At 39.5% G+C, this 25458-nt stretch overlaps 3 protein-coding genes across 4 annotated transcripts in view; 2 read left to right on the top strand and 1 right to left on the bottom strand.

Moving 5' to 3' along the window:
- Positions 1-11342, top strand: part of cmtr1 (cap methyltransferase 1) — a 30275-nt gene extending 18933 nt beyond the window's left edge. For both annotated transcript variants that reach the window (XM_061987301.1, XM_072916263.1), the window contains exons 18-24: positions 1506-1631; positions 1719-1810; positions 8566-8634; positions 10076-10123; positions 10204-10316; positions 10383-10491; positions 10565-11342. In XM_061987301.1, coding sequence (XP_061843285.1) covers positions 1506-1631; positions 1719-1810; positions 8566-8634; positions 10076-10123; positions 10204-10316; positions 10383-10491; positions 10565-10700 — 693 coding nt within the window. In that variant the 3' untranslated portion in view covers positions 10701-11342. The remainder of the gene's footprint in view (positions 1-1505; positions 1632-1718; positions 1811-8565; positions 8635-10075; positions 10124-10203; positions 10317-10382; positions 10492-10564) is intronic.
- Positions 11343-11694: 352 nt separating this feature from the next.
- On the top strand, positions 11695-20842 carry hebp2 (heme binding protein 2). Its single transcript, XM_061987304.2, has 4 exons — positions 11695-11961; positions 18611-18746; positions 18829-19009; positions 19927-20842. Exons 1-4 carry the CDS (start codon positions 11875-11877, stop codon positions 20111-20113), a joined length of 591 nt encoding a protein of 196 aa, XP_061843288.1. The 5' UTR covers positions 11695-11874; the 3' UTR covers positions 20114-20842.
- LOC133623855 (macoilin-1) overlaps positions 15130-25458 on the bottom strand; it is a 41950-nt gene continuing 31621 nt past the window's right edge. Inside the window, exon 12 of the transcript XR_009817943.1 lies at positions 15130-15559. The gene's annotated coding sequence lies outside the window, so the exon portion shown is untranslated. The remainder of the gene's footprint in view (positions 15560-25458) is intronic.

The raw sequence follows: 25458 nt of genomic DNA, 5'->3' as shown, positions 1-25458 counted from the left end.
ATTATTATTAATCTACTTGCTAATTTACTGCCCACAGTTGTAACATGGTTATATCTACTATTCTCATAATTGTACAAAACACTTATTCTTCTGTTGTTTCAATACTTTTAAGTTATTTTTGGGCTATTCTACAAATTTGGGTGTCGATCTGATATCAATTAGTTACGGGGGTAGCATTCGTCATAACAATACTAATACTAAATATTTTCAGAATTTTTAAATTATTTCATTTTTCATCACCACTGTAATCAGACCTAAAGGATGGTGCTATAAAATGCATTATTATTGTTATAAGAATATAAATTAATATTTAAATGATTTCCTTATTCCTCTTATTTAATACAACATTAATAGTAAAGTCAATAGTGCAAAATAAAAAAGTACTATTGGCTCTTATTTCCTGAGTTTGTATACAATAAAAAAACGACCAAAAACTATTTTGTAATATTAAAAACCATCAATCTAATCACTGTAGTATTGACCATATACTGATACTATACTTGGTATCGTTACTGTTGATATTTGTATCGACCGCCCACCGTTGTTTACATTCAAGAGCTTTAGCTGTTGAGCTTTTCCTTCTCCTCTAGTCTTTAAGTGATAATGATATTTGTAAGAAATGCAGTTCATTGCTGCCATGGAGGCGAAGATTAGTGATTTAGAAGCTGCACTGTAGAGGGACATTAGCCGCTAGCTTGCTAACAAGGACGCTACATTGTCTTTAGGATGCGGTCGTTGGCCTGCTGCTGTCAGATTTGCAGGACAGAATTAGAATGTGTCATCAGCATGCATTATTACGATATGATGATTATATTCAAACCTGTATCGTCAGTCAAATATATTGACTTTATATCGTATATTATCTATATTGCGCAACCCTAGTGGACATCATTACCTACGCAAATAATTAGCAGGACCTCACTAAACAAAACTATCCAATCTCTACCATGTTTATATGTTTGTCAGAGTGGTTTAGCCTCTGTTTTGTTTACTTCAACGAAATACTATATTCCTTTTATAAGTATAGTTAATTAACTTTGGAAGATTCACATAAAGGTGCTAGCAGTACATCCATGTGACATTACTGACACCTAGTGACCAGTCAGTATATAGTACTACGTAGCATCGTCCATCCATTAATTTTCTACCGCTTGTCCCTCTTGGGGTCGTCGCGACAATCTGTTAATTTCTCTCTTAAAAAACCCCAACACTATAGATTTGATTGATCATTTACTTTGGGCAAAATCTTAACAAATCAGAATCTACTATGAAAACCCTTAGTCACATACAGCCCTAAATATACCAATATATATATATATATATATATATATATATATATATATATATGTATATTATTTTGAAGGTGTAAAGAAATCCCATATATTTAGATGCATTATTTCATTTCTAAAAGGTGATGACATTTTTTTTTCTGACTGTAATAAGGCTCTGGGATTCTCATTAGTCAGTTTGAATGTAGTATGTAACACAAACATTTCCTCATGCAGAAGTCTCAGATTTACACGTGGGACGGCAAAATGCCTTTACGCTGGAAGAAGCTGGAGTATTTCAAGCTGGAGCTCCCCAGAGATACTCTCCTGAGTGTCGAGATCGTCCAGGAGCTGAAGGGCGAGGTGAGTGCGACTACTGGTGCTTTAACAATTTATGGCATAACTTGGAAATGATCCTGTTGGCCATTTTGACACACTTCCTTTTCACAGGGCAAAGCGCAGCGCCGCATCAACGCCGTACATGTGATGGATGCACTTGTACTAAATGGCACTGATGTCAGAAATCACTACTTTAAGCGACGGTATGACACACAATCTCTGTCTTTTTTGTCATAAGTACTACTTTAAATAACTATGAAGAAGTATGAGGGCCACACTTTTAAAAATACTTTTGAACAGAACCAGAAGGAAGTTAGTTCGGATTACAATGCAGAATTTTACAAAAATAACTGAAAATTAGTGTTTCCCCCAAGATCGCAAACCATTCGCGACGGTGAGTTACAGGGAGCGAGATTACATAATCTAATTTGCATAATTATAGGCTGCAGCTTATAAGGAAAAAAAACAGCTTGCATTTCAGCTTTGTGTTATTAGCAGGGGTGCATGATAAATATATATGATTAGTAAGTGCTTTGTAAAAGGGAAACTCCCAGGAAGCTATAGTAGCTTATAAGCGGGGGCCCCAATACAGTATATGTAAGATAAAAAGGTAATTATCGCACTAATTAAATTAGACTGATATGAGGAATTTACACAAAAAAGTAATATCTCAGATAATCGATTAAAAAATACTCCAATGAGGCGAGATTAGAGTGAGCAAATCAAGTGCTCCTTTTCCCCTACTCTTTTATACATTTCCCCAGAGCTCACTGTTGGGCTGGACAATTAATCCAATTTTAATTTTGATTTCGATTATGGCTTCTCGCGATAATGAAAATATAATAATCGAGAAAAAAACTAAACAATTAATGGACCGTCCCAATGTGCATGCAAATTCTGGAGCTGGTGACGGTGAAACAGATGAGGAGCGAATGAGTGGGGAAAAAAAGAGCATGTCTACTAGAAGTTTAGGATCTGACCATGGTTGCTATTTTTATTTGACACAACACTAGTATACCTAATCAATAAACTCAATAAAAGAAGTAAGACCATTCACATAATCGGGGACGCAGCCACATAATTGGCCAATAAAACTGAATCCACTGATAAACGCTAAATAATATCACGGAAATTGACATACATGTGAGTGAAATGCTGTCAATGTGAGGAGAAGGAACATTTCTTTGGAAAATAATGTGTCGCGTAGCGCTCATTCATCCCCAAAACACTCAACCGACCCATCCCGAACCAAACAATGTGGAGACGTCCACTTGAAACAGTGACTAAACTACGAAGCTAAAGCTAGTAAAAACAATCCATACACCCACAACACATCTCATCTGCTTGTGTTGTTGTGAACAACATCATCGATGTAACGTTAATGTGCAGTCGCAACTTCAGAGGCTCGCTGTTTTTGTTTTTAAACGGCTTCAAGTCGCGTCTACTAGTCAAGCTGAGAACAACAGCACAACACACTTCCCTCCTATACAATAATAAAATAAAGACATTATAACATACATCCATAAACGTGGATGCATATGCAAAAGTGCAATGTATTTATCTGTACAGTTATCTATTTATATCTTCACCTTCTTTTGTAAATGCAAACACTCTGAACCTTATTGCACTTTTATCCTGCACTACAACGAGCTAAAGCGATGAAATTTCGTTTTTATCTGTATTGTAAAGTTCAAATTTGAATGACAGTAAAAGGAAGTCTAAGTCAATAATAGCGCAGTGCACCACATCTGGTCTGACTGCACTAACAAAAAATACAATGTGAGGATGTTTGCATGTGAATTAACAATAATTTTATTTGACACAAAAAGGACACATTCTTTGGTGGTAAAATAAGTGTAAAAGGTAAAAAAAAGAAATTGGAATTGAAAACAAAATCGAAAAATTGTTTTTTATTGTTTACTATATTGCTATCGTTATTTAAATGTATTGTTATTACTTTTATCATTATTTATTTTGTTGTAGTTTATTTGTTACTAATTTATATCTATATATTTAAATTTGAGTTTTGGTGGTACAATAAACATGAATGTTTTCAAATTAATGAATAATCGTGTCATGAATCCGGATTACAATATCAATAAAAATAATCGTGATGATTATTTTTGCCATAATCGTCAAGCCCTAGCTCATTGTAAACAAACATGGTGTCGATCGTCCGGGACTTCTTCATTGTTTTTAGAGGAAGACATTCTGCACCAAATGTTCTTCAAAACATCGCCCTTCAACCCATCAATCCTAATCAGCCGCCCGAAACGCCAGCATCGCTACGACGACGGTGTTTTGAAAGCCGACAAAGACGCGGCTGTTTCTAAAGAAGCTGCCCCAAAGCAGGCCACAAAAAAGTGTGTACACACTTCAGTTAAATCTGCATTTAAAAAATAATAGATATAAACAGGTGAATCGGTTATTAGTATTGTTCTTGAGAAGTAGGAAGTTATCTCTGTCGGTATTGTGTTAAAAAAAAAATCCTGTTCATCCCTAGTTTTTAGCAGTACTTTACACCTATTTGCTCTTTTGTTTCACTTTTTAAGTGTTTTTTTTCAATGGTATTTTAGAATGTGTGGTAGGTAGGCTGTTACAAAATTTGCTGCGGGCCGCAATTTGGACAATCCTGCTTTAAACTAATATGACTCAAGTAAAAGTAAAAAGTGAGCATCCAAATAATTATTTGATTAAGAGTATCCTTTTTTTCCGGACTATAAGTCGCAGTTTTTTTTCATAGTTTGGCCGGGCTCCAGTGCGATTTATATATGTTTTTTTCCTTCTTTATTATGCATTTTCGGCAGGTGCGACTTATACTCCGAAAAATACGGTAAGTATTCTGTAAAAAAATATACTCCAGTACGGAGTAACTGGTGAGTAACTTCTTATCACACACCAACCACAGTTGGTGTGTGATAAGAAGTGTGAGAGAGACAGGGAAGCTACTACTACTACTACAGCATGTACCACAAACGATGCACATTTTACAGTCACTTATGACGTTATAACAGAGCAAATGTTAGCATAACGCTAGCTAAAACACAAAAAAAGATCTACGGTTTACTGCAAAATGTTTTTTCCATCAGGGGTGTCAAACTCATTTTAGCTCAGGGGCCGCATGGAGGAAAATCTGTGCACACGAGGGCCGGACTATTAAAATCATGGCATTAAAACAAAAAAATTAAGACAACTTCAGATTGTTGTCTTTGTCCTACTTTGGCCAAAAATAGAACAAACACATTCTGAAAATATTACAATAAAAAGAAAAATATAAAAAAATACCGGCAGCGGTAACGTTTAGATCCATGAAGGAAAGAAAAAAGTGAATGAATGTTTATAACTGAATAAATGTACATATGCATAAAAATTGTTTTCTTTTGTATTATTTTTTTTAATGAATTAATGTTTATGACAACCTTTTTCAAAAACACAATATAGAATGTGAGATATAACAGGATAATGCATACATTTGTCATTTGTTTTCAAAGCGGTTACAAAAAAGCGTGACTCCAAACATTTTTTATGACTTGATGGGGTCCCTGGGGTCCCATTTTGAAATGTCCGAGTGCCAACACTGATGGAGTATTGGTGTGTGCAAAACAGCAGCAGGCGGCTGTGGCCTGCTGGCCGATTAATCAAATATCATCCCGGGGGCCATAGATAATTCATTCGCAGGCCAGATCTGGCACGTGTGCCTTGACTTTGACACCCCTGCTGTAGTTGGAAGTGGAATTTTTGTCAGCTGAAATGTGAACATTTTTACTGACGCCAATGACAACGCATGATATAAATGTTATATTTCCTAGTTTGCAAGGTGAACGTTGACACTGCTTCGTTTGACGTCATGGCACTTTTTTATTTTATTTTTTTACATTATGTAGCTTGAGTGAGGTCATGTGTCTGCCAGGCTCTATTTTATTGGTGCAATGTAGTCAAAGGTTACAAGCGCTTACGTTGAATTGGTGAAACAGAGTCATGTGACAGCGCACGCTGGAAAAAGTCTAATAAACCAAGAGAATGTCTTTGCAAGTTGTAATAAATCTATTAAAAATAATTAGCATATAAATACATCTGAATGAAACTTAATGTAATGGAGTCAGTAGCGTTTCTTCTTCTTCATTAAAATAAAAATATGTAATAAATAGGTTACATTAAAACTACCGGTACTCTGACAAAAAGTTACTTAAGTCAATCAATCAATCAATCAATCAATGTTTATTTATATAGCCCTAAATCACAAGTGTCTCAAAGGGCTGCACAAGCCACAACGACATCCTCGGTACAGAGCCCACATAAGGGCAAGGAAAAACTCACCCGAGTGGGACGTCGATGTGAATGACTATGAGAAACCTTGGAAAGGACCGCATATGTGGGTAACCCCCCCCCCCCACCCCCCCTCTAGGGGAGACCGAATGCAATGGATGTCGAGTTGGTCTGACATAATATTGTGAGAGTCCAGTCCATAGTGGATCCAACATAATAGTAAGAGTCCAGTCCATAGTGGGGCCAGCAGGACACCATCCCGAGCGGAGACGGGTCAGCAGCGCAGAGATGTTCCCAACCGATGCACAGGCGAGCGGTCCAACCCGGGTCTCGACTCTGGACAGCCAGCACTTCATCCATGGCCACCGGACCTGTGTGTCTCCCCCTCCACAAGGGAGAGGGGGGAGCAGAGGAGAAAGGAAAAGAAACGGCAGATCAACTGGTCTAAAAAGGGGGGCTGTTTAAAGGCTAGAGTATACAAATGAGTTTTAAGATGGGACTTAAATGCTTCTACTGAGGTAGCATCTCTAACTGTTACCGGGAGGGCATTCCATGGTACTGGAGCCCGAATAGAAAACGCTCTATAGCCCGCAGACTTTTTTTGGGCTCTGGGAATCACTAATCAGCTGGAGTTCTTTGAACGCAGATTTCTTGCCGCGACATATGGTACAATACAATCGGCAAGATAGGCTGGAGCTAGACCGTGTAGTATTTTATACGTAAGTAGTAAAACCTTAAATTCACATCTTAAGTGCACAGGAAGCCAGTGCAGGTGAGCCAGTATAGGCGTAATATGATCAAACTTTCTTGTTCTTGTCAAAAGTCTAGCAGTCGCATTTTGTACCAACTGTAATCTTTTAATGCTAGACATAGGGAGACCCGAAAATAATACGTTACAGTAATCGAGACGAGACATAACGAACGCATGAATAATGATCTCAACGTCGCTAGTGGATAAAATAGAACCAATTTTAGTGATATTACGTAGATGAAAGAAGGTTGTTTTAGTAACACTCTTAATGTGTGACTCAAACGAGAGAGTTGGGTCGAAGATAATACCCAGATTTTTTACAGAGTTGCCTTGTGTAATTGTTTGGTTGTCAAATGTTAAGGTGGTATTATTAAATAAATGTCGGTGCCTAGCAGGACTGATAATCAGCATTTCCGTTTTCTTGGCGTTGAGTTGAGTAAATTAAAGTAAATGTAATGGAGTAAATGTAGCGTGTTACTACCACATCTGAGAAAGACGTGTTTAGAAATACAACTTTCTTTTTATGTGGGGGGTTTAATCTAATTATCTCACTCATTTTGTCTCCAAAAGTGTCCGAGAGACTTTTTCTGGTCTTGTTGATTTTTTGCTAGTCCCTTTTTGTTAAAAAGGGAATCAAGATGTGTCTGAATACTTAAATATAGCAACATAATGCCAAGATGGCAACACTGATCCCTGCTTCTATGATGTGTGTTAAGAAGTTGGGTTACGATCCCCTCTACTGTGCAGAGTTGTAACAACAAGCTGCATTCATTTTACTGTGTGTGTGCAAACAGGTTACCCGGAATGTATTTGTTGTAGTTAATGTTGTCCCGATATCAATATTTTGGTACTGGGACCTTTTCTAAATAAAGGGGACCCCAAAAAATTGCATTATTGGCTTTATTTCAACAAAAATTCTTAGGGTACATTAGACATATGTTTATTATTGCAAGTTTGTCCTTCATTAAAATAGTAAACATACAAGACAACTTGTCTTTTAGTAGTAAGTAAGCAAACAAAGGCTCCTAATTTAGCTGCTGATATATGCAGTAACATATTGTGTTATTTTCCATTCTATTATTTTGTTAATTATTAAGGACAAGTGGTAGAAAATGAATTATTTATCTACTTGTTCATGTTCTTTTAACATGTTCTATCTACACTTCTGTTAAAATGTAATAATCACTCATTCTTCTGTTGTTTGATACTTTACATTAGTTTTGGATGATAACACAAATGTAGGTATTGATCTGATACCAAGTAGTTACATTGGTCATATTCAAAGTCCTCATGTGTCCAGGGACATTTTTCCTGAGTTTATAAACATAGTATATATATATTTTTTAAACGAAAGAAGATGTTGTAATGCCAAAAAATATCGATGTAATTATAGTAGTATCGACTAGATACGCTCCTGTACTTGGTATCATTACAGTGGATGTTAGGTGTAGATCCACCCATGGCATTTGTTTACATTTTGACGCTGTGAGCTACTTTTTAGAGGCGGTATAGTACCGAATATGATTCATTATTACCGTGGTGCTATACTAATACTGGTATACCGTACAACACTAGTTGTAGTCTAAATTTTCTGTGGCAAGCCGCATTGTTCGTGACAATTAATTTAAGTCCAGTTTGACAAGATCGACAGTCCTCATCCAAAACAAGTCCAAAGTGTATGCTTGTCATATTATGACAATATTCTCATCATTTGATGTTTTTTTTCTTGAAATGTTACTACTTTATTCTCTAAAAAGTACTACTTCAGTCAAAATACATCATTGTTCTCGTAGTATTACGACTTTATTCTCATTAAATCTCAACTTTATTATCTTTTTTCTGCAGGCTGACCACTTTGTAAAAACACTTAAATATGTTGGTAATGAAAAATTAATTCTGGGCCGCGTGGAATTGTTTCACATTGTTGCTCTTTCCAACTAGAATTCAGATGGCTGAGAAGTTTGTGAAGGCAGTGGCGAAACCTAGCAGACCCGACATGAACCCCATCAGGTAGGTTTTGCACATATGACAGCTGAGCCTTGGTAAAAGATGGGAGAAATGTGGGTAAAAATGAAAGAACTGTGTGAGTTAGGTAATATTTTTGGGGGCATCATAGTAATAATGAATAACATTTAAATACAAATAACTTATAGTCAGTGGTGGGGAAAGTGGGGATGTTTTATTGGGCTTTTGTAAAGTTTAAATATTTACCTTTAAGAAAGGTAAGTTCTAAAAAAAAAAATGACGTCATAAATGTTAAGATACAGTGCATCCGGAAAGTATTCACAGCGCTTCACTTTTTCCACATTTTGTTATGTTGCAGCCATATTCCACAATGGAATACATTAATTTGTGTTATCAATATTCTACAGACAATACCCCAAAATGACAATGGGAAATGTAGTTTCTTTGGTTGTAAATGTATTATGAAAAAAATAGCTACAAAAATCTGATATACATAAGTATTTTGCTCAATACTTTGTGGATGCAATTTTGGCAGCAATTCCAGCCTCAAGTCTTTTTTAATATGATGCCACAAGCTTGGCACACCTACCTTTGGGCAGTTTAGCCCATTCCTCCTTGCCTATTCCGCCACAGGTGCATCAACAAAGTTTTGAATAAAGGCTGTGAATACCTGTTTACATGTCATTATGGGGTATTGTGTGTATAATTTTGAGGAAAAAAATTATATATTCCATTTTAGAATAAGGCTGTAGCATAACAAAATATGGAAAAAAATGAAGCGCTGTGAACACTTAAAGAATGCACTGTAAATAAATATAACATTATTATTGAATAAAATTGAGAATGTCTAAGACTACCTATAAAAAATGCAAAATGGTTCGTTCCGCCTGAATAGCAGCAAACCTAGCATGGAGCACTTCACTCAACACAGACATCATAACTTCATCAAAGCACCAGCATTTTGGAACAAGGATGAGGCGAAAGAAGGTTAAAAAAACCCAACAATACATCTATTTGTGGCAGCAAAGGATAAAGTTATGTACTATACACGTTTCACTTTTGCACGTAACTGTAGTGTGTTCAAGGACTCTAGATTCTAGTTAGAAATTGTATTTATTATTGTTTATTTATCTAAGTTGGTATTCCGGCCACTTTATACTGAATTTGTTGGCACTTAAAAAAAAACAATATAATAATATAAACCGATATGTTCTTGTCTAGATGTTTTAATCCCATTTTTTAAAGTCAAAAACCTGATTACGTTTTTACGTGTTTTAAAAAGCTAGTTGCAACCAAATTCATGTGATAGTTTGTTTTTTAGTGCATGTAAACATACAAAGTGTGTGTGTATGGGGCGGTGACATTTGGGTTTAGTGTGGGAGTATGTGGAGGGCAGAATGTGTAAGCCTCTCCTTATAGGTGGGATGCGTGGTGGTAGTCTACCAATTGATGATATATTTCTTAAATGTATTGTGTGTCCAAACAGAGTGAAGGAGGTGTACGGACTGGAGGAAATGGAGAAGATCTTTGTCAGGTAAGATGAATGCATGGCACCAAAAATAAGTCTTTCTAAGCCCTGGTGGAGGTCTTACAACCTGCGTCATTCTTAATCAGACTGGAAATGAAAGTAACAAAGAGTTCAGGCGGAGCTCCGCGTCTTTCTTACACCGGCCGAGACGACCGACACTTCCTCCCCACTGGCCTTTACATCATCAAAACCGTCAAAGGTACGTCTCATCGCTGTGTGCGTCAACATACGTGTACTCAGCCGTCTTTATGCCACCATCTTTCAGATCCGTGGATGGTGGCGTACAGCAAAAGCAACAAGAAAGAGTACTTCTTTAATAAGAAAGAAAACACGTCCCACTTTGAAATACCTGCCAAAGCCGCTTCTCCCTTCCAGTATGTTCCATACAAATGAAACACTTGAGATGATTGTGGCGACAAGGTTATATTTTGTCTCCGTCCTCCTCAGTGTCTGCCACTCCAAGCGTCTCTTCTGGGCGTGGGAGGAAGGCGTCATAGTGCACGATTCTCAGACACGGATGGACCCAGAGAAGCTGTCCAAAGACGACGTTCTGTCCTTTATCCACCAGAATCGTCAGCCATAAATGAAAGATGGCGGAGCTTTTCTGTATATTACTTTTTCACACCATTCTGAGAGGACACCCACGCCTTCCCCCCTACCAGTCTATTACTTTTTCAAGACCTTGTGGCTTCCTGGAAGAGAAACATGACAAGGTAGTAATTAGATTTCAGCAGCTGTTTGCTATGAATTGCTGTGACAGTTAGTCTCTTTGTAAGGTGAAGAACTGGAGGACTTTTGGGCTGCCATTGTCTCTTTTTAGTTGTTTCCCATCAGTACTTTTCTCTTTGCGATGCTGCTTCTACTAGTAGTTCAATAATGCTTGACGACAACTAAGGCAACAATCTGCATTTTACAACACCTGAAATAATTATGGGCACATGCATATAAATCATAAGTGTAGCAGCTTTTTCCTGTTTAGAATGGTGGGACAAGCGGTAGAAAATGGATGGATGGATAATGACACCCATGTCACCAAAGTTGCTAGTTTCTTCCTCGACTTTGTCCTTTCTTTGCCTTTATGTTACTTGAACAGTGTGCTTCTAAAAAATGTAATTGTTCATTTTAATAAAGGTCGTGTAAATAGTAACAAGAAAAACAACCTCTTCCCGACAGATAGCCACCGACAATGTTCTAGCAGGCACATTAAAGTGTATTTTGTGAAGGATTTATGTTTTTTAAATATTTTCATCTGTGTTGCCTGGTGAGAAATTACATTGTAGCTTTTTTTTGAGGAACAGCGCCCTTACCTGGTTGAAAAGGAACGTCACAATATAGCCTGTTTGTGTTTATTAATAGCAATCTGTTGACGGGGTCACGACGTCGTATATTTTGGAATGTTTTAAGTATTGATCGTGTAGCGGTTGAAATCATCGTTCAAATACGATGATACGTCTGGCAACGCTGAATTGGTTCGACGAATGTACACATTGAAGGGATTCACGTGACAGGAAGTGACGTAAGGGTCACGACAGATTGGTGCGCTTTAGCCAATTGGAGCTCTACCTGAGATCATGTGACCAGAAGCGATGTTACAAAACCAAACCAGGAGGCTCCGAAAGTTGACTGTTTTCAGACAAGTTTAGCAAGGATACGCACTTACAACTTATTCCATTCGCGTATTTGAACTATCCTTCATGAATATTTCACCGGTTTTCTTTTCAATTGTTCCACCAGTGATTTGAACATTTGCCGCAGTCATGTTTAAAGCTATTGGACAAGCTCTTTTCTCCAGCGGACTACAATACCCGGCATTCACAACCCCCAAGGAGACGGACGTAAACGAGGTATTTAATCTTCAGCTAACGCTGTGACGTCGCAAGTGACGCTGTGACGTCGCAAGTGACGCCGCAAGTGACGCTGTGACGTAGCAAGTGACGCTGCGACGTCGCAAGTGACGCTGCTCTTATCCCCGATGCGAATGTTGGGCGATACGGCGAATGTTGGGCGATACGGATCTGGTGTCAATACCAGACGGATATTTTTTTTTACTTGCAACACCATAATATTGTGACTAGTGCAAAATACCGACAAGAACAAAAATGTACATGCAAATGTGTAAATATTCTTTATAACAAATGCAATCGTTAATTGCGATCCGGTGGACTGGTAAAGGTGAAAACCTGGTTGCCACTTTTTCCTGACGCGGTGTGGTCCTCTGCACTTCCCCAGGAGTACAGCGATGGTTTTGGTCGCTATCTGTCACGGCGCGCGCTTCGACCGGTCAGGGGTTTTGGTTGGTCCCTGGCTAATTTTCGGCCGCTGAGCTGGGCACCGCACGTGGCTAAAACATTGATTGATTGAAACTTTTATTAGTAGATTTCACCGTACAGTACACATTCCGTACAATTGACCACTAAATGGTAACACCCGAATACGTTTTTCAACTTGTTTAAGTCAGGGTCCACGTTAATCAATTCTAAATGGTAACCCCTGAATAAGTTTTTCAACTTGTTTAAGTCGGGGTCCACGTTAATCAATTAATGGTAACAACTTCTACGAGGTGTGCACTCGTGAATGTGAGATCCGTGATGAACAAGATTTTCATTCTCCGGGACTTTTTCCCTCATCACGCTCTTCGGATGTGCTGTGGTGAGTCTGCTGCTTTCTCAGAGCTATTGCGTCCTGACTGTACTTTCATTAACACGGCGAGAACAAGCGGTCGTTTAGCTATTGTTTTAAAGGAAAGTGTCCATTTGGGGTCCAAACTTAAATTGAACAAGACAGGACTGTGATCGGTAAAACCCAGCATCACCAACAACGACATTGTCAACATTAAAACCTCAAGACAGTACAAGGTCTAGAGCAGGGGTCACACACGGCCCGCGGGCCAATTGCGGCCCGCGAGACGTTATTTTGCGGCCCGCACCTTAATATGAAAATGTAATGTTAGTGCGGCCCGCAAATTTTATATGTATGGCGCTTGACCGCGTCATACTTGCCAACCCTCCCGATTTTTCCGGGAGACTCCCGAATTTTAGGGCAACCATTCTCTTGAATGTCTGCCGATTTTCACCCAAACAATAATATTAAGGGCGTGCCGTGATGGCACTGCCTTTAGCACCCTCTACAACCTGTACAAACAGCGTGCCAGCCACAGATGTTGTATTTGGCTTCTGTACACACACGTAAGTGACTGCAAGACATACTTGGTCAACAGCCATACAGGTCAAACTGAGGGTGGCCGTATAAACAAGTTTAACACTGTTACAAATATGCGCCACACTGTGAACCCACGCCAAACAAGAATGACAAACACATTTCGGGAGAACATCCGCACCCTAACACAACATAAACACAACAGAACAAATACCCAGAATCCCATGCAGACCTAACTCTTCCGGGCTACCACCAAACCCTGCCCCCCCACACATCAACCCCCCCCTCCGTGCGTCGGTTGAGGTGGGCTGGGTTGGGGGGGGCGGGGTTTGGTGGTAGCGGGGGTGTATATTGTAGCCCGAAAGAGTTAGGGCTGCAAGTTGTTCTGCGTATTTGTTCTGTTGTGTTTATGTTGTGTTACGGTGCGGATGTTCCCCCGAAATGTGTTTGTCATTCTTGTTTGGTGTGGGTTAACAGCATATTTGTAACAGTGATAAAGTTGTTTATACGGCCACCCTCAGTGTGACCTGTATGGCTGTTGATCAAGTATGTCTTGCAGTCACTTACGTGTGTCTGCAGAAGCTTCATACAACATGTGACTGGGCCGGCACGCTGTTTGTATGGTGAAAAAGCGGACGCGACGACAGGTTGTAGAGGACGTTAAAGGCAGTGCTATCACGGCACGCCCTTAATATTGTTGTCCGGGTGAAAATCGGGACAAATTCGGGAGAATGGTTGCCCCGGTAGATTTTCGGGAGGGGCACTGAAATTCGGGAGTCTCCCGGAAAAATCGGGAGGGTTGGCAAGTATGTTGCTAGGGCGGGATAGCCATTCAAAGAAGGTGAATTCATTAAAAAGTGCATGTTAGATTTTTTTAAGAAATATTTTCTTGCGGCCCAGCCTCACCCAGTTTCTGCATCCAATGGCCCCCAGGTAAATTGAGTTTGAGACCCCTGGTCTAGAGTGTGTCCATGCACATTTGTTGGGCCAAATTAAAACCTTCGATCAAGTTCAAAAACTTTCTGGCCCTGGGTTTAGAAGGACAACAAACGTGTACATTAAAAAGGGAAAAGACCACTGGTGACAGTGGTCGAGGGGGTACACCCTGGACAAGTCGCCACCTCATCGCAGGGCCAACACAGATAGACAGACAACATTCACACTCACATTCACACATTAGGGACCAATTAGTGTTGTCAATCAACCTATCCCCAGGTGCATGTCTTTGGAGGTGGAAGGAAGCCGGAGTACCTGGAGGGAACACACTCGACGATCATCTTGTGATGAATCACAAGGTGATCGTCGAGTGGTCTTTTCCCTCCTTTGAACTGAGCCGTTTCCAGCTGCGACAGACTGATCCAGTATTTTGTGCTGTACTCTACAGACCACCAACGCACAACAAACTCTTTATCAAGGACTTTTCGTAGTTCATTGCTTTTTAGTCTGGTGCGTTACGACAAGATTTTTAATCGTCGCAGATTTTAATATACACGTTTGTTGTCCTTCTAAACCCAGGGCCGGAGAGTTTTTAGACTTGATCGAAGGTTTTAATTTGGCCCAACACATGTGCATGGACACACTTTAGACCTTGTACTATCTTGTGGTTTTAATGTTGACAATGTCGTTGTTGGTGATGCTGGGTTTTCCGATCACGGTCCTGTCATGTTCAATTTAAGTTAGGACCCCGATGTAAAACCCCTTTGTTCACTGTGTCCATGCAGAGTATATCACACTCTGCAGACACTGAACAATTGATGTGCTCCTTTATTTCAGAATCAGAATCAGAATCAGAAATACTTTATTAATTCCTGAGGGGAAATTAAGATTTTCAGCACAATCTCATTCAAGATCAGACAAACATTACAGGGAGACAGAACAGGATCGCTGACAGGTCTGCCAACTTCCAGCGCTCCTTACAAAAAAAGTGAGAAACAGGTAAACGCTGGGGGCCGGGGGGGTGAGAAAAAAAATTAATTCTAAGCCTGGGCCCCTGGAGAGGAGGTCCAGACTGAGGCCAAGGAGACCGAGGTGTCCGATACCTACTCATTCAGCCAAGACACTGTGAAGCTTGTCCGTCTCAGCCCCAGCTCCGCAGCCCTGTCTCTTCATCCGCATCTCCTCCAGTCTCTCCAAACGGACTCTGGTGTGGCAGAGACCCAGCAGCTGGTCTCCATGGCCCAAAAGGCTACCGGGAGGCAGATCCAGAAGTTCACAAAAAAGCACCGCTGAAGTCACGGAAGTGCCACCCCTTGTCACATAGTCCCAAAGGGTCCCGAACCAAAAACGCTGAAAAAATAAAAAAAATGAACAATTAATATTATTTTTATTATTGTTTCCACTTGTTCTGAGATTTTGGACAGTCTAGCGCCCCTCAGAGCGAAACGTCCAAAGTCAAAACAGGAGCCTTGGCTCCATGACAGCTCGGTGTGAGTGGAAAGGGGATCACTTGGAGGTCTCTTATCAAATTCTAAAAGAGAGCTGTCGGAATTATCAAAGTGTGGTTAACTACTACTAGGCCACCTACTCAGTGGCCTAGTGGTTAGAGTGTCTGCCCTGAGATCGGTAGGTCGTGAGTTCAAATCCCGGCCGAGTCATACCAAAGACTATAAAAATGGGACCCATTACCTCCCTGCTTGACACTCAGCATCAAGGGTTGGAATTGGGGGTTAAATCACCAAAAATGATTCCCGGGCGCGACCACCGCTGCTGCCCACTGCTCCCCTCACCTCCCAGGGGGTGATCAAGGGTGATGGGTCAAATGCAGAGAATAATTTCGCCACACCTAGTGTGTGTGTGACAATCATTGGTACTTTAACTTTAACTTTTTAAAGTTGAGAAAACAAAATATCTATCAGACTTAATATTTCAAATAGTGTCAGCAAGCCATGTGTTCTTTTTTAAATCTACTAGTTCTGCTCTTAATCCGAATCCAGCCACTTCACTGGAGATGATGACAAGTGAAACTTGTGAAAGATTTATCTCCTTTTTTAACGACAAGGTTGCTTTTATTCGGGCAAATCTATCTCCTTCTCCATTGAGTTTCAATGTGGCCACTCCGTGCTTGTCAGTTTGAGCCCGTGTCCATGTCTGAGCTTACAGGAATAGTTGACAGGAATAGTTGACAAACTAAAACCCTCGTCCTGTCCCAGACCCAGTCCCCCCTCGCTTTTTTTTTTTTAAAGAAGTCTGGGACTCTATTGGCTTGTCTGTTAGGGACATCATCAACAGCAGCTTGATTTCTGGCAGTGTGCCCTTTTTTGTAAAGGTGCTGTTGTTGAGCCTTTGATAAAAAAACAAAACAGGTGTTGATCCTACAAGTTTGTCATTTCTAAATGACCTTTTGTGTCAAAAATCTTGGAGAAATGTGTTTTGGCCCAACTGCAGCCTTTTTTAGATGTAAATAGCACTTTAGATCCATTTCAGTCTGGATACAAAGCTTTGCACAGTACTGAATCTGCACTTTTAAAGGTTTTTAATGACTTGCTTTTAAAGTCTGATTCTGGCAGTGCTACCATTTTACTGCTTTCAGATCGCACAGCTGCCTTTGACACAGTCGACCACACAATTCTTTTAGACCGCCTGGGAGACTGTGTGGGTGTCAGGGGGACAGAGTGGATCAGAGGTACTTCTCTGCCACCTCTTCTTCTGCTCCGCTTTACTGTGGTGTCCCCCAGGGATCTATTCTAGGCTCCATCCTGTTTGCGCTGTATCTCCTCCCTCTTGGAGAGATTTTTAAGAGGCACGGAGTGTCTTAGCACTTTTATGTAAAATTGCCAAATTTATATTTCAAAAGGCCACGGCCCCTTGAAACCTCTTCTCAACAGTCTATGCGACGTCAAGGCTTGGTTAGCCCAGAATTTTTTAATAATGAATGAGGGAAAAACTGAATTTTAGTTTTTTTCCGGCCCTCACTGACTTGGGACCATTGCAAAATGATGTGCGTCCCAAAGTCACCAGCCTTGGCGTCACTATAGACAGTGATTTTAAACTTGACAAATGACGTTTTAAAATTGTGTTTTTATCATCTTTGTCTTTTAGAAAAGGCAAAGCCGTTTTTATCTTTTAACGTTTTGTAACAAGTCGTGCATGCTTTTATTTCAAGTGGCCTGGACTACTGCAATGCACATTATGCTGGCATTGGCCAAAAAGCTCTCTCTCGGTTGCAATTAGTCCAGAACGCGGCAGCACGACCTTTAACAGAGGCCAGGAAGCGCTAGCATATAACCCCAATTCTTGAGACTTTGCACTGGCTCCCTGTTCATTTTAGAATTGTTTTTAAAATGATGCTGTTTGCTTTTAAAGCTTTGTATGAACTGGCACCTCATTATATCTCGGACCTCATCCAAATTTACACTCCTGCGCGCGCTCTGAGGTCCGAGAGCCAGCTCCAGCTCGTGGTGCCCAAGACGAGACTTAAAACCAGGGGAGACTGGGCCTCTGTGGTCGGCCCTGAACTCTGGAACACTCCAGAGCTTTTTAGTGTTTTAAGTCTCGTCTTAAGACCTACTTTTACTCTCTGGCTTTTAACACTACGTGAGTTGTGTGGTCCTGTGTTTCTAAATTTTGATTTCTATTTATTGTTTTAATTGGTTTTACCCTTTAAAATCGTTGTCAATCATATTTATATTTATATTGGTTTTATATTTTTTTGTTTTTGTTTTTATTCAGTCATTGGTGCAGCTAAGCATAATATTTGAATATTGTTTTTAATATTGTTGTGCAGCACTTGGGTAATGTTGTTTAAATGTGCTATACAAATAAAGTGGATTGGATTGGATTGCGAAACCTTTAAAGTTAAAGTTAAAGTTAAAGTACCAATGATTGTCACACACACACTAGGTGTGGCGAAATTATTCTCTGCATTTGACCCATCACCCTTGATCACCCCCTGGGAGGTGAGGGGAGCAGTGGGCAGCAGCGGTGGCCGCGCCCGGGATTACTTTATATGCAACCATTTTAGAGCAGGTGCAGATCAAAAACCATATTACCTGGACTTCTCAAATCTGGACTAGATTATCCCGCAGACCCTGAAAATAAGTAACAACACAGTTTGGGATTTGTAAAATGTAGCAAAGACACATTTAACCGTTTTTAGGCATTTAGATGCATCTAAAAAGGGGTAATGTGCGTGTTAATTGCATTAAAACATTGGATTTGAGGCTTCGGGGATTATTAAAGTATTTCTGATTCTGAAATACTCATGATTGCATCATTAGCTACAGTTGCAAAATGTAATATTGTAGTTACAATATTTGTTTTAGAGGAAGTCTGCGAAAATTGTAACTCGTATTGTGAAATTGAATGAACACAAGTGTAACTTTGTATTGTGTGCCGCAGGATACTGACTATGAGATCCGCACCTACGCGCCCACCAAGTGGGTCAGCACCACCCTGACTGGGACAAATCTGGATGAAGCCTTGGGGACCGGCTTCCGCAGGCTGTTCAAGTACATACAAGGCAACAATGTCAACAGTATGTGTTCACTAACATCCAGATGCTTCTTTTAAATAATTCATGGTTTATTTGAGGCTCCATGGTGCGTTTCCTGTGTCAGAGGTCCAGGTGGAGATGACGGCCCCTGTGACAGGCCGCATTGACCCCGGCACCGGCCCCACGTGTGAGTCCCACTTCACCGTGTCCTTCTTCATCCCAGCGAAGCACCAGGACAACCCTCCGGAACCGAGCGACCCGGATGTGTTTGTGGAGCACAGGAAGGAGTTCACAGCGTACGTCAGGTGAGGAACAACAACAACAACAATAACAAAAATGTGCCAATTGAGCCGCCACCGCCGATCTTTATCGGACAATTTTCATTTAAAAAAAAAAAGTATGTATGTAATCACCATTGTTTATTGTTAGTTCCCCATCTGACAAGCTAGCAGCTAATAATAATCACCTCCATTGTGTAAAAAAAAAACTGAATTTTTTTGTATCCTAAGTATTGCTATCATGTAGAATTATCACTGGAGGACTAGACTAACATGTGACACACCGAGAGCAAGCCAGAAGCAGCATGCTAGTAGCTATGCTAACCACTAAGGTAGCCTTTAAACTCCAAGAAATAAGTCATATTTATGAAGTGTAGATGGAACGGCATTACAGCAGAAAATAAGCAGCTATTAGCAGGAAGTTAACAAAATAAAAGTCTAGAGAGAAGATATTAAAACAACTGTTGTTGTGTCAGCATTGTTGCAGCCATGAAAGGTAAGGGGGCGGATCGATCCATAAATTGGAGGTGTCGACATCAAGGGTAGTATCAGTATATGATCGATACTAAAGTGAGTAGATCGATATTTTATTTTCTCAAAATCAGTTTTGCTTTTGTTCAGAAAATATGTCCCTAAACACAGGAGGACTTCGAGGTAAAAAGGAGTTAAAAGAGTAGTCGATAGTAGTTTTTTACTTTATTTCGTATTATTGACTTTGTTTTGCGCAAACTATTGTATGTACTGAAAGATAATACGGAATTAGTTTAAGTATTGTGTTGATATTGTTAAAGTGTCAATAGCACTCTTGATAAATACATTGAACAATGTCGAGTTAATACATGATCGGTAGTGGTATCGGACGATCTCGTTCATGGATGATCTGTATAAATCCCTGCTGGGAGCTCCCTACTTATAAGCGCCTCCATTGTGCATTTTTGGAGCAGAACCTACGGGGGGTTCTCCAATGAGAACCTGAAGCAGGAGGAGCTGCTGAAGCTGGTGGAGAGCCTGAAGAGGGACGGCGTTGAGTTTGTGGACAAGCCGTACTACGTGGCGGGTTACGACAGCCCCTTTAAACTCATCAACCGCAGAAACGAGGTGTGGATCCTCAAGCAAACAGTGGAAGTGTAAATATTCTTAGAATCTATTTTCATCCTAGAGGTTGCGTTGTCGTTCATTTGTGTAATTCACGTATAGCCACAAGGGGGCAGCGTTGTTCGCAGCTGTGTGCCTTCTCTTATTTCAATACTTTCATTTTGGGCATAAATACTTCTATAACTTGCTTTTATACTGACATTTATACATCATATTGTATAACGATGCTGCTTAAGGGCTAATGATTCATATATATATATATATATATATATATATATATATATATATATATATATATATATATGTATGTATGTCCTCTTCAAATGATTGATTATTACAAGTTTTTATGGCAGCTTTTTTACAGCAGGGTTACACAAAAAGGTTTTATTATAACTGTATGCTAAATAAATATTTTGCGAGAACAGTTTGAGTCAAGAATCAATTTTGCATAGAATCATGGCTCCAAGAATCGAGTCATTAGTTGTAAGATTCCCATCCATATTTTTAGGTCACAACCATTCAAAAAAATTTGCTATACAGACAACAATATCAGAACACTTTCTTAAGCAACCTCTTTTTGGAAACCATTTGTACAATACAATTTATTTTATAATATTTCACCGATACAATAAATCATTTGCATATGAATAAAAATTATTATTATTTTAGTATTATTTGTATCATTATAGAATACGAACATATTTCAATAATGGCGGTAGCGTGATGTCATTTAATTTTTTAATGAAATAATTTAAGAAAAATGCTAAATCACGTATCTGAAGACAAATCTTCTGTGTTTTTATTCATCATTAGTATTAACATTTCAGCCTTTACTCATTACATTACGGCTTTTTGCTGTATTTTTATATTTTACTGTACGTCCTTATATATACATATATATATATATATATATATATATATATATATATATATATATATGTGCAGTCACTAGAGGCAGGTGAGGCGGGGCCTCACCTGCCATCATGGAAAGAAAAAAAATGTAAAAAGAAAACAATTTTTATTAAATTGTTAAATGTATCCAGTGATTATACTATAAAGTTATTTTCCATTTAACTTCACCAGTTTTAGATTATTTGCCGTTCAAATACAGAGAAGAGACGGCAGCCAGTTGAGGCACGTCACTGCGTGCCTCAACATGGATTGCGCAATGACTCGGCTAACTGCTGGCCTGCTGTGCAGTGAGACCGTATTGCTATATGAACTATATTATACATTTCCATAGTTTAGTTAGCTGAGGTATATAATGTACAGTGTATTTTGTCAACAACTGTATGTGTGTAACGTATTTCTTGTGCTGAGCGATCATAAAACGGCTGCAAAAGACGCACTGGCTGAGGCTCGCAGTAATCCGCCTCCTGCACCCCCGCCATAGAATTTGCACCCCCTGACGGGAGTGTTATATCAACTAAAGCCCACACTTAAACTTTCCACGTGCAAGATTGAATCTATTTAAAAAAGTTATTTCATAAGAAGCCAAAAAGTGCAAAAACAATGTTCGTGTTGGAGGAGTTGTGAATGACTGCAGGGCCACAACATTAGGTACACCTGTAGACTGCAGGTGTACCTAATTCACAACTCCTCCAACACGAACATTATTGTTTTTGCACTTCTTGGCTTCTTATTAAATAACTTTTGTAACCTATTTTTATGGGCTTTCCTCTTCGTGATGTTAAGTTCCTGTTGTGTGCTGTTATACAGTATATGCCTTGAGCTCTTATTTTGAAGGCGCTAAGAGCGGAAGTGATGACACGGAATGGAGCGGAGGTTTTTGAAAGAAGGTAAATAAAGTGGTCCTCGTGTAAACTGGAGCCTCCGTGTTTGTTATTTTGTAGTTTCATACAGTATAGGCGACATTTATAAACCCTCGGTTACACTTTTTTAAATAGATTCAATCTTGCACGTGGAAAGTTGAAGTGAGGGCTTTAGTTGATAAAACACTCCCGTCAGGGGGTGCATTCTACGGCGGGGGTGCACAACTCCTCCAACACGAACATTATTGTTTTTGCACTTTTTGGCTTCTTATGAAATAACTTTTTTAAATAGATTCAATCTTGCACGTGGAAAGTTTAAGTGTGGGCTTTAGTTGATATAACACTCCCGTCAGGGGGTGCAATCTACGGCGGGGGTGCAGGAGGCGGGATTACTGCGAGCCTCTGCCAGTGCGTCTTTTGCAGCCGTTTTATGATCGCTCAGCACAAGAAATATGTTACACACATACAGTTGTTGACAAAATACACTGTACATTATATACCTCAGCTAACTAAACTATGGAAATGTATAATATAGTTCATATAGCAATACGGTCTCACTGCACAGCAGGCCAGCAGTTAGCCGAGTCCGCAATCCATGGTGAGGCACAACTGAGCATACTTGCCAACCCTCCCGGATTTTCCGGGAGACTCCCGAAATTCAGCGTCTCTCCCGAAAACCTCCCGGGACAAATTTTCTTCCGAAAATCTCCCGAAATTCAGGCGGAGCTGTAGGCCACGCCCCCCCCCAGCTCCATGCGGACCTGAGTGACGTGTTGACAGCCTGTTCTCACGTCTGCTTTCCCACAATATAAACAGCATGCCTGCCCAATCACATTATAACTGTAGAATGACCGAGGGCGAGTTCTTGGTTTCTTATGTGGGTTTATTGTTAGGCAGTTTCATTAACGTCCTCCAAGCGCGGTAACAACACACAACAACAGCAGTCAAGTTTTCGTCTACCGTAAAGCAGTTTGTCTGCCATAAACAGCAATGTTGTGACACTTTTAAACAGGACAATACTGCCATCTACTGTACATGCATATGTGACCCACCCATAATGTGTCACATTTTTGTGTTGAATTATTTCTTTTATTTTGTGGTTTGAATTCGTTTTTGGAGCTGTCATTACACATTTATCAGTATTCACATTGGTCAGTAGGGGGCAGTAGGGCGTTTCTTCCCAATTGAATGCTATCACCTGCAGACTGGAAGTGTCTTGTCATTCTGATGAGAGCGATCAGTCTGTGAACAATTGAAACGTCCTGTGTGCTTTTTCCTCCTGTATAACAGGTTAGTTTTGGTGAATCAACTCACTGAATAATATCCATGTGATCTTAATAAGTTTAAGTACACATTCTGATGGTGGAGCCTAACTCTAAAGTGTTTGTGAGTTGTAGTTTGTATTTGTGAATGAATCCAGTGCACAGCTGCAGTAATCAATACAAAATGGCGACGTGAGTACGCAATGTTTATATAGGAACTTCTGATCCTAATTCAGACTCCCAAATTAGAGCTCCCATTTTCTTATTGATTTTATAATGTATATTTGTATAATGTGTGTGTTCTGAAATAGTGACAGAGAATAGAACAAGGATGGACAATTCAACCCTTAACTCAACAATGAGTAGAGGAGTGTTATGTGTGTGTATATGTGTAAATAAATGAACACTGAAATTCAAGTATTTCTTTTATTTATTATATATTAAAATATATATATATATATATATATAGCTAGAATTCACTGAACGTCAAGTATTTCTTATATATATATATATCTTAACCACGCCCCCGCCCCACCCCCGACCATGCCCCCCGCCCCCCATCCCCCACCTCCCGAAATCGGAGGTCTCAAGGTTGGCAAGTAACTTTATAGTATAATCACTGGATACATATAACAATTTAATTTTTTTTCTTTCTTTTTACATTTTTTTTTCTTTCCATGACCGCACGTCACTGGTGTGTATATATATATATATATATATATATATATATATATATATATATACACTGTATATATATACTGTGTGTGTATATATACATATATGTGTGTATATATATATACACACATACATACATATATATATATATATATATATATATATATATATATATATATATATATATATATATATATATATACACTGTATATATATACTGTGTGTGTATATATACATATATGTGTGTATATATATATACACATACATACATACAGGTGTGTTTCAGTGACGTGCGGTGAGGTTCATGGCTGGTGAGGCACTGACTTCATCACAGTCAGATTTACAAACATATGAACCCTAAAGAGTATCTTATTTCACCATTTGATTGGCAGCACTTAACGGGTTATGTTTAAAAGCTCATACCAGCATTCTTCCCTGCTTGGCACTCAGCATCAAGGGTTGGAATTGGGGGTTATTAAATCACCAAAAATTATTCCCGGGCGCGGCGCCGCTGCTGCCCACTGCTCCCCTCACCTCCCAGGGGGTGATCAAGGGGATGGGTCAAATGCAGAGGACAAATTTCATTACACCTAGTGTGTGTGTGACAATCATTGGTACTTTAACTTACCTTTAACTTTACACATACAAACTGTAGCACACAAAAAGCACATTTAATTAAAAAAAATTGTTATTATGGTCTTACCTTTACTTATAAAATAAGTCCATGAGCCGCTGTTGTGCTGGATTAATGCACCCCCTGACGAGAGTGTTATATCAACTAAAGCCCTCACTTAAACTTTCCACTTGCAAGATTGAATCTATTTAAAAAAGTGTAACCAAGGGTTTATAAATGTCGCCTATACTGTATGAAACTACAAAATAACAAACACGGAGGCTCCAGTTTACACGAGGACCACTTTATTTACATTCTTTCAAAAACTTCCGCTCAACTCCAACGTGTCATCACTTCCGCTCTTAGCGCCTTCAAAATAAGAGCTCAAGGCATATACTGTATAACAGCGCATAACAGGAACTTAACATCACAAAGAGGAAAGCCCATAAAAATAGGTTACAAAAGTTATTTAATAAGAAGCTAAAAAGTGCAAAAACAATAATGTTCGTGTTGGAGGAGTTGTGAATTAGGTACACCTGCAGTCTGCAGGTGTACCTAATGTTGTGGCCCTGCAGTCATTCACAACTCCTCCAACACGAACATTATTGTTTTTGCACTTTTTGGCTTCTTATGAAATAACTTTTTTAAATAGATTCAATCTTGCACGTGGAAAGTTTAAGTGTGGGCTTTAGTTGATATAACACTCCCGTCAGGGGTTGCCGTGCATTCTACGGCGGGGGTGCAGGAGGCGAGCCTCAGCCAGTGCGTCTTTTGCAGCCGTTTTATGATCGCTCAGTACAAGAAATACTTTACACACATACAGTTGTTGACAAAATACACTGTACATTATATACCTCAGCTAATTAAACTATGGAAATGTATAACTTAATTCATATAGTAATACAGTCTCACTGCACAGCAGGCCAGCAGTTAGCCGAGTCCGCAATCCATGGTGAGGCACAAATGAGTGACGTGCCTCAACTGGCTGCTGATCACCGCACCGTCTCTTCTCAGTATTTGAACGGCAAATGTGAAAATTCAGCGATTTTAAATAAAAAT

Source organism: Nerophis lumbriciformis, linkage group LG26 (assembly GCF_033978685.3).
Source record: "Nerophis lumbriciformis linkage group LG26, RoL_Nlum_v2.1, whole genome shotgun sequence".
In the NCBI taxonomy this organism is placed as follows: Eukaryota; Metazoa; Chordata; class Actinopteri; order Syngnathiformes; family Syngnathidae; genus Nerophis; species Nerophis lumbriciformis.
The sequence above is the reverse complement of the archived record's forward strand: the minus strand, read 5'-3'. Positions and strand labels throughout refer to the sequence as shown.

Excerpts from the sequence above, each read along its gene's own strand:
- hebp2 (XM_061987304.2), top strand. The coding sequence starts at position 11,875 with ATGTTTAAAGCTATTGGACAAGCTCTTTTCTCCAGCGGACTACAATAC. Across the intron at positions 18,747-18,828 it reads ACAAGGCAACAATGTCAACA|AGGTCCAGGTGGAGATGACG; the intron begins GTATGTGTTCAC and ends TTCCTGTGTCAG. Across the intron at positions 19,010-19,926 it reads GAGTTCACAGCGTACGTCAG|AACCTACGGGGGGTTCTCCA; the intron begins GTGAGGAACAAC and ends TTTTTGGAGCAG.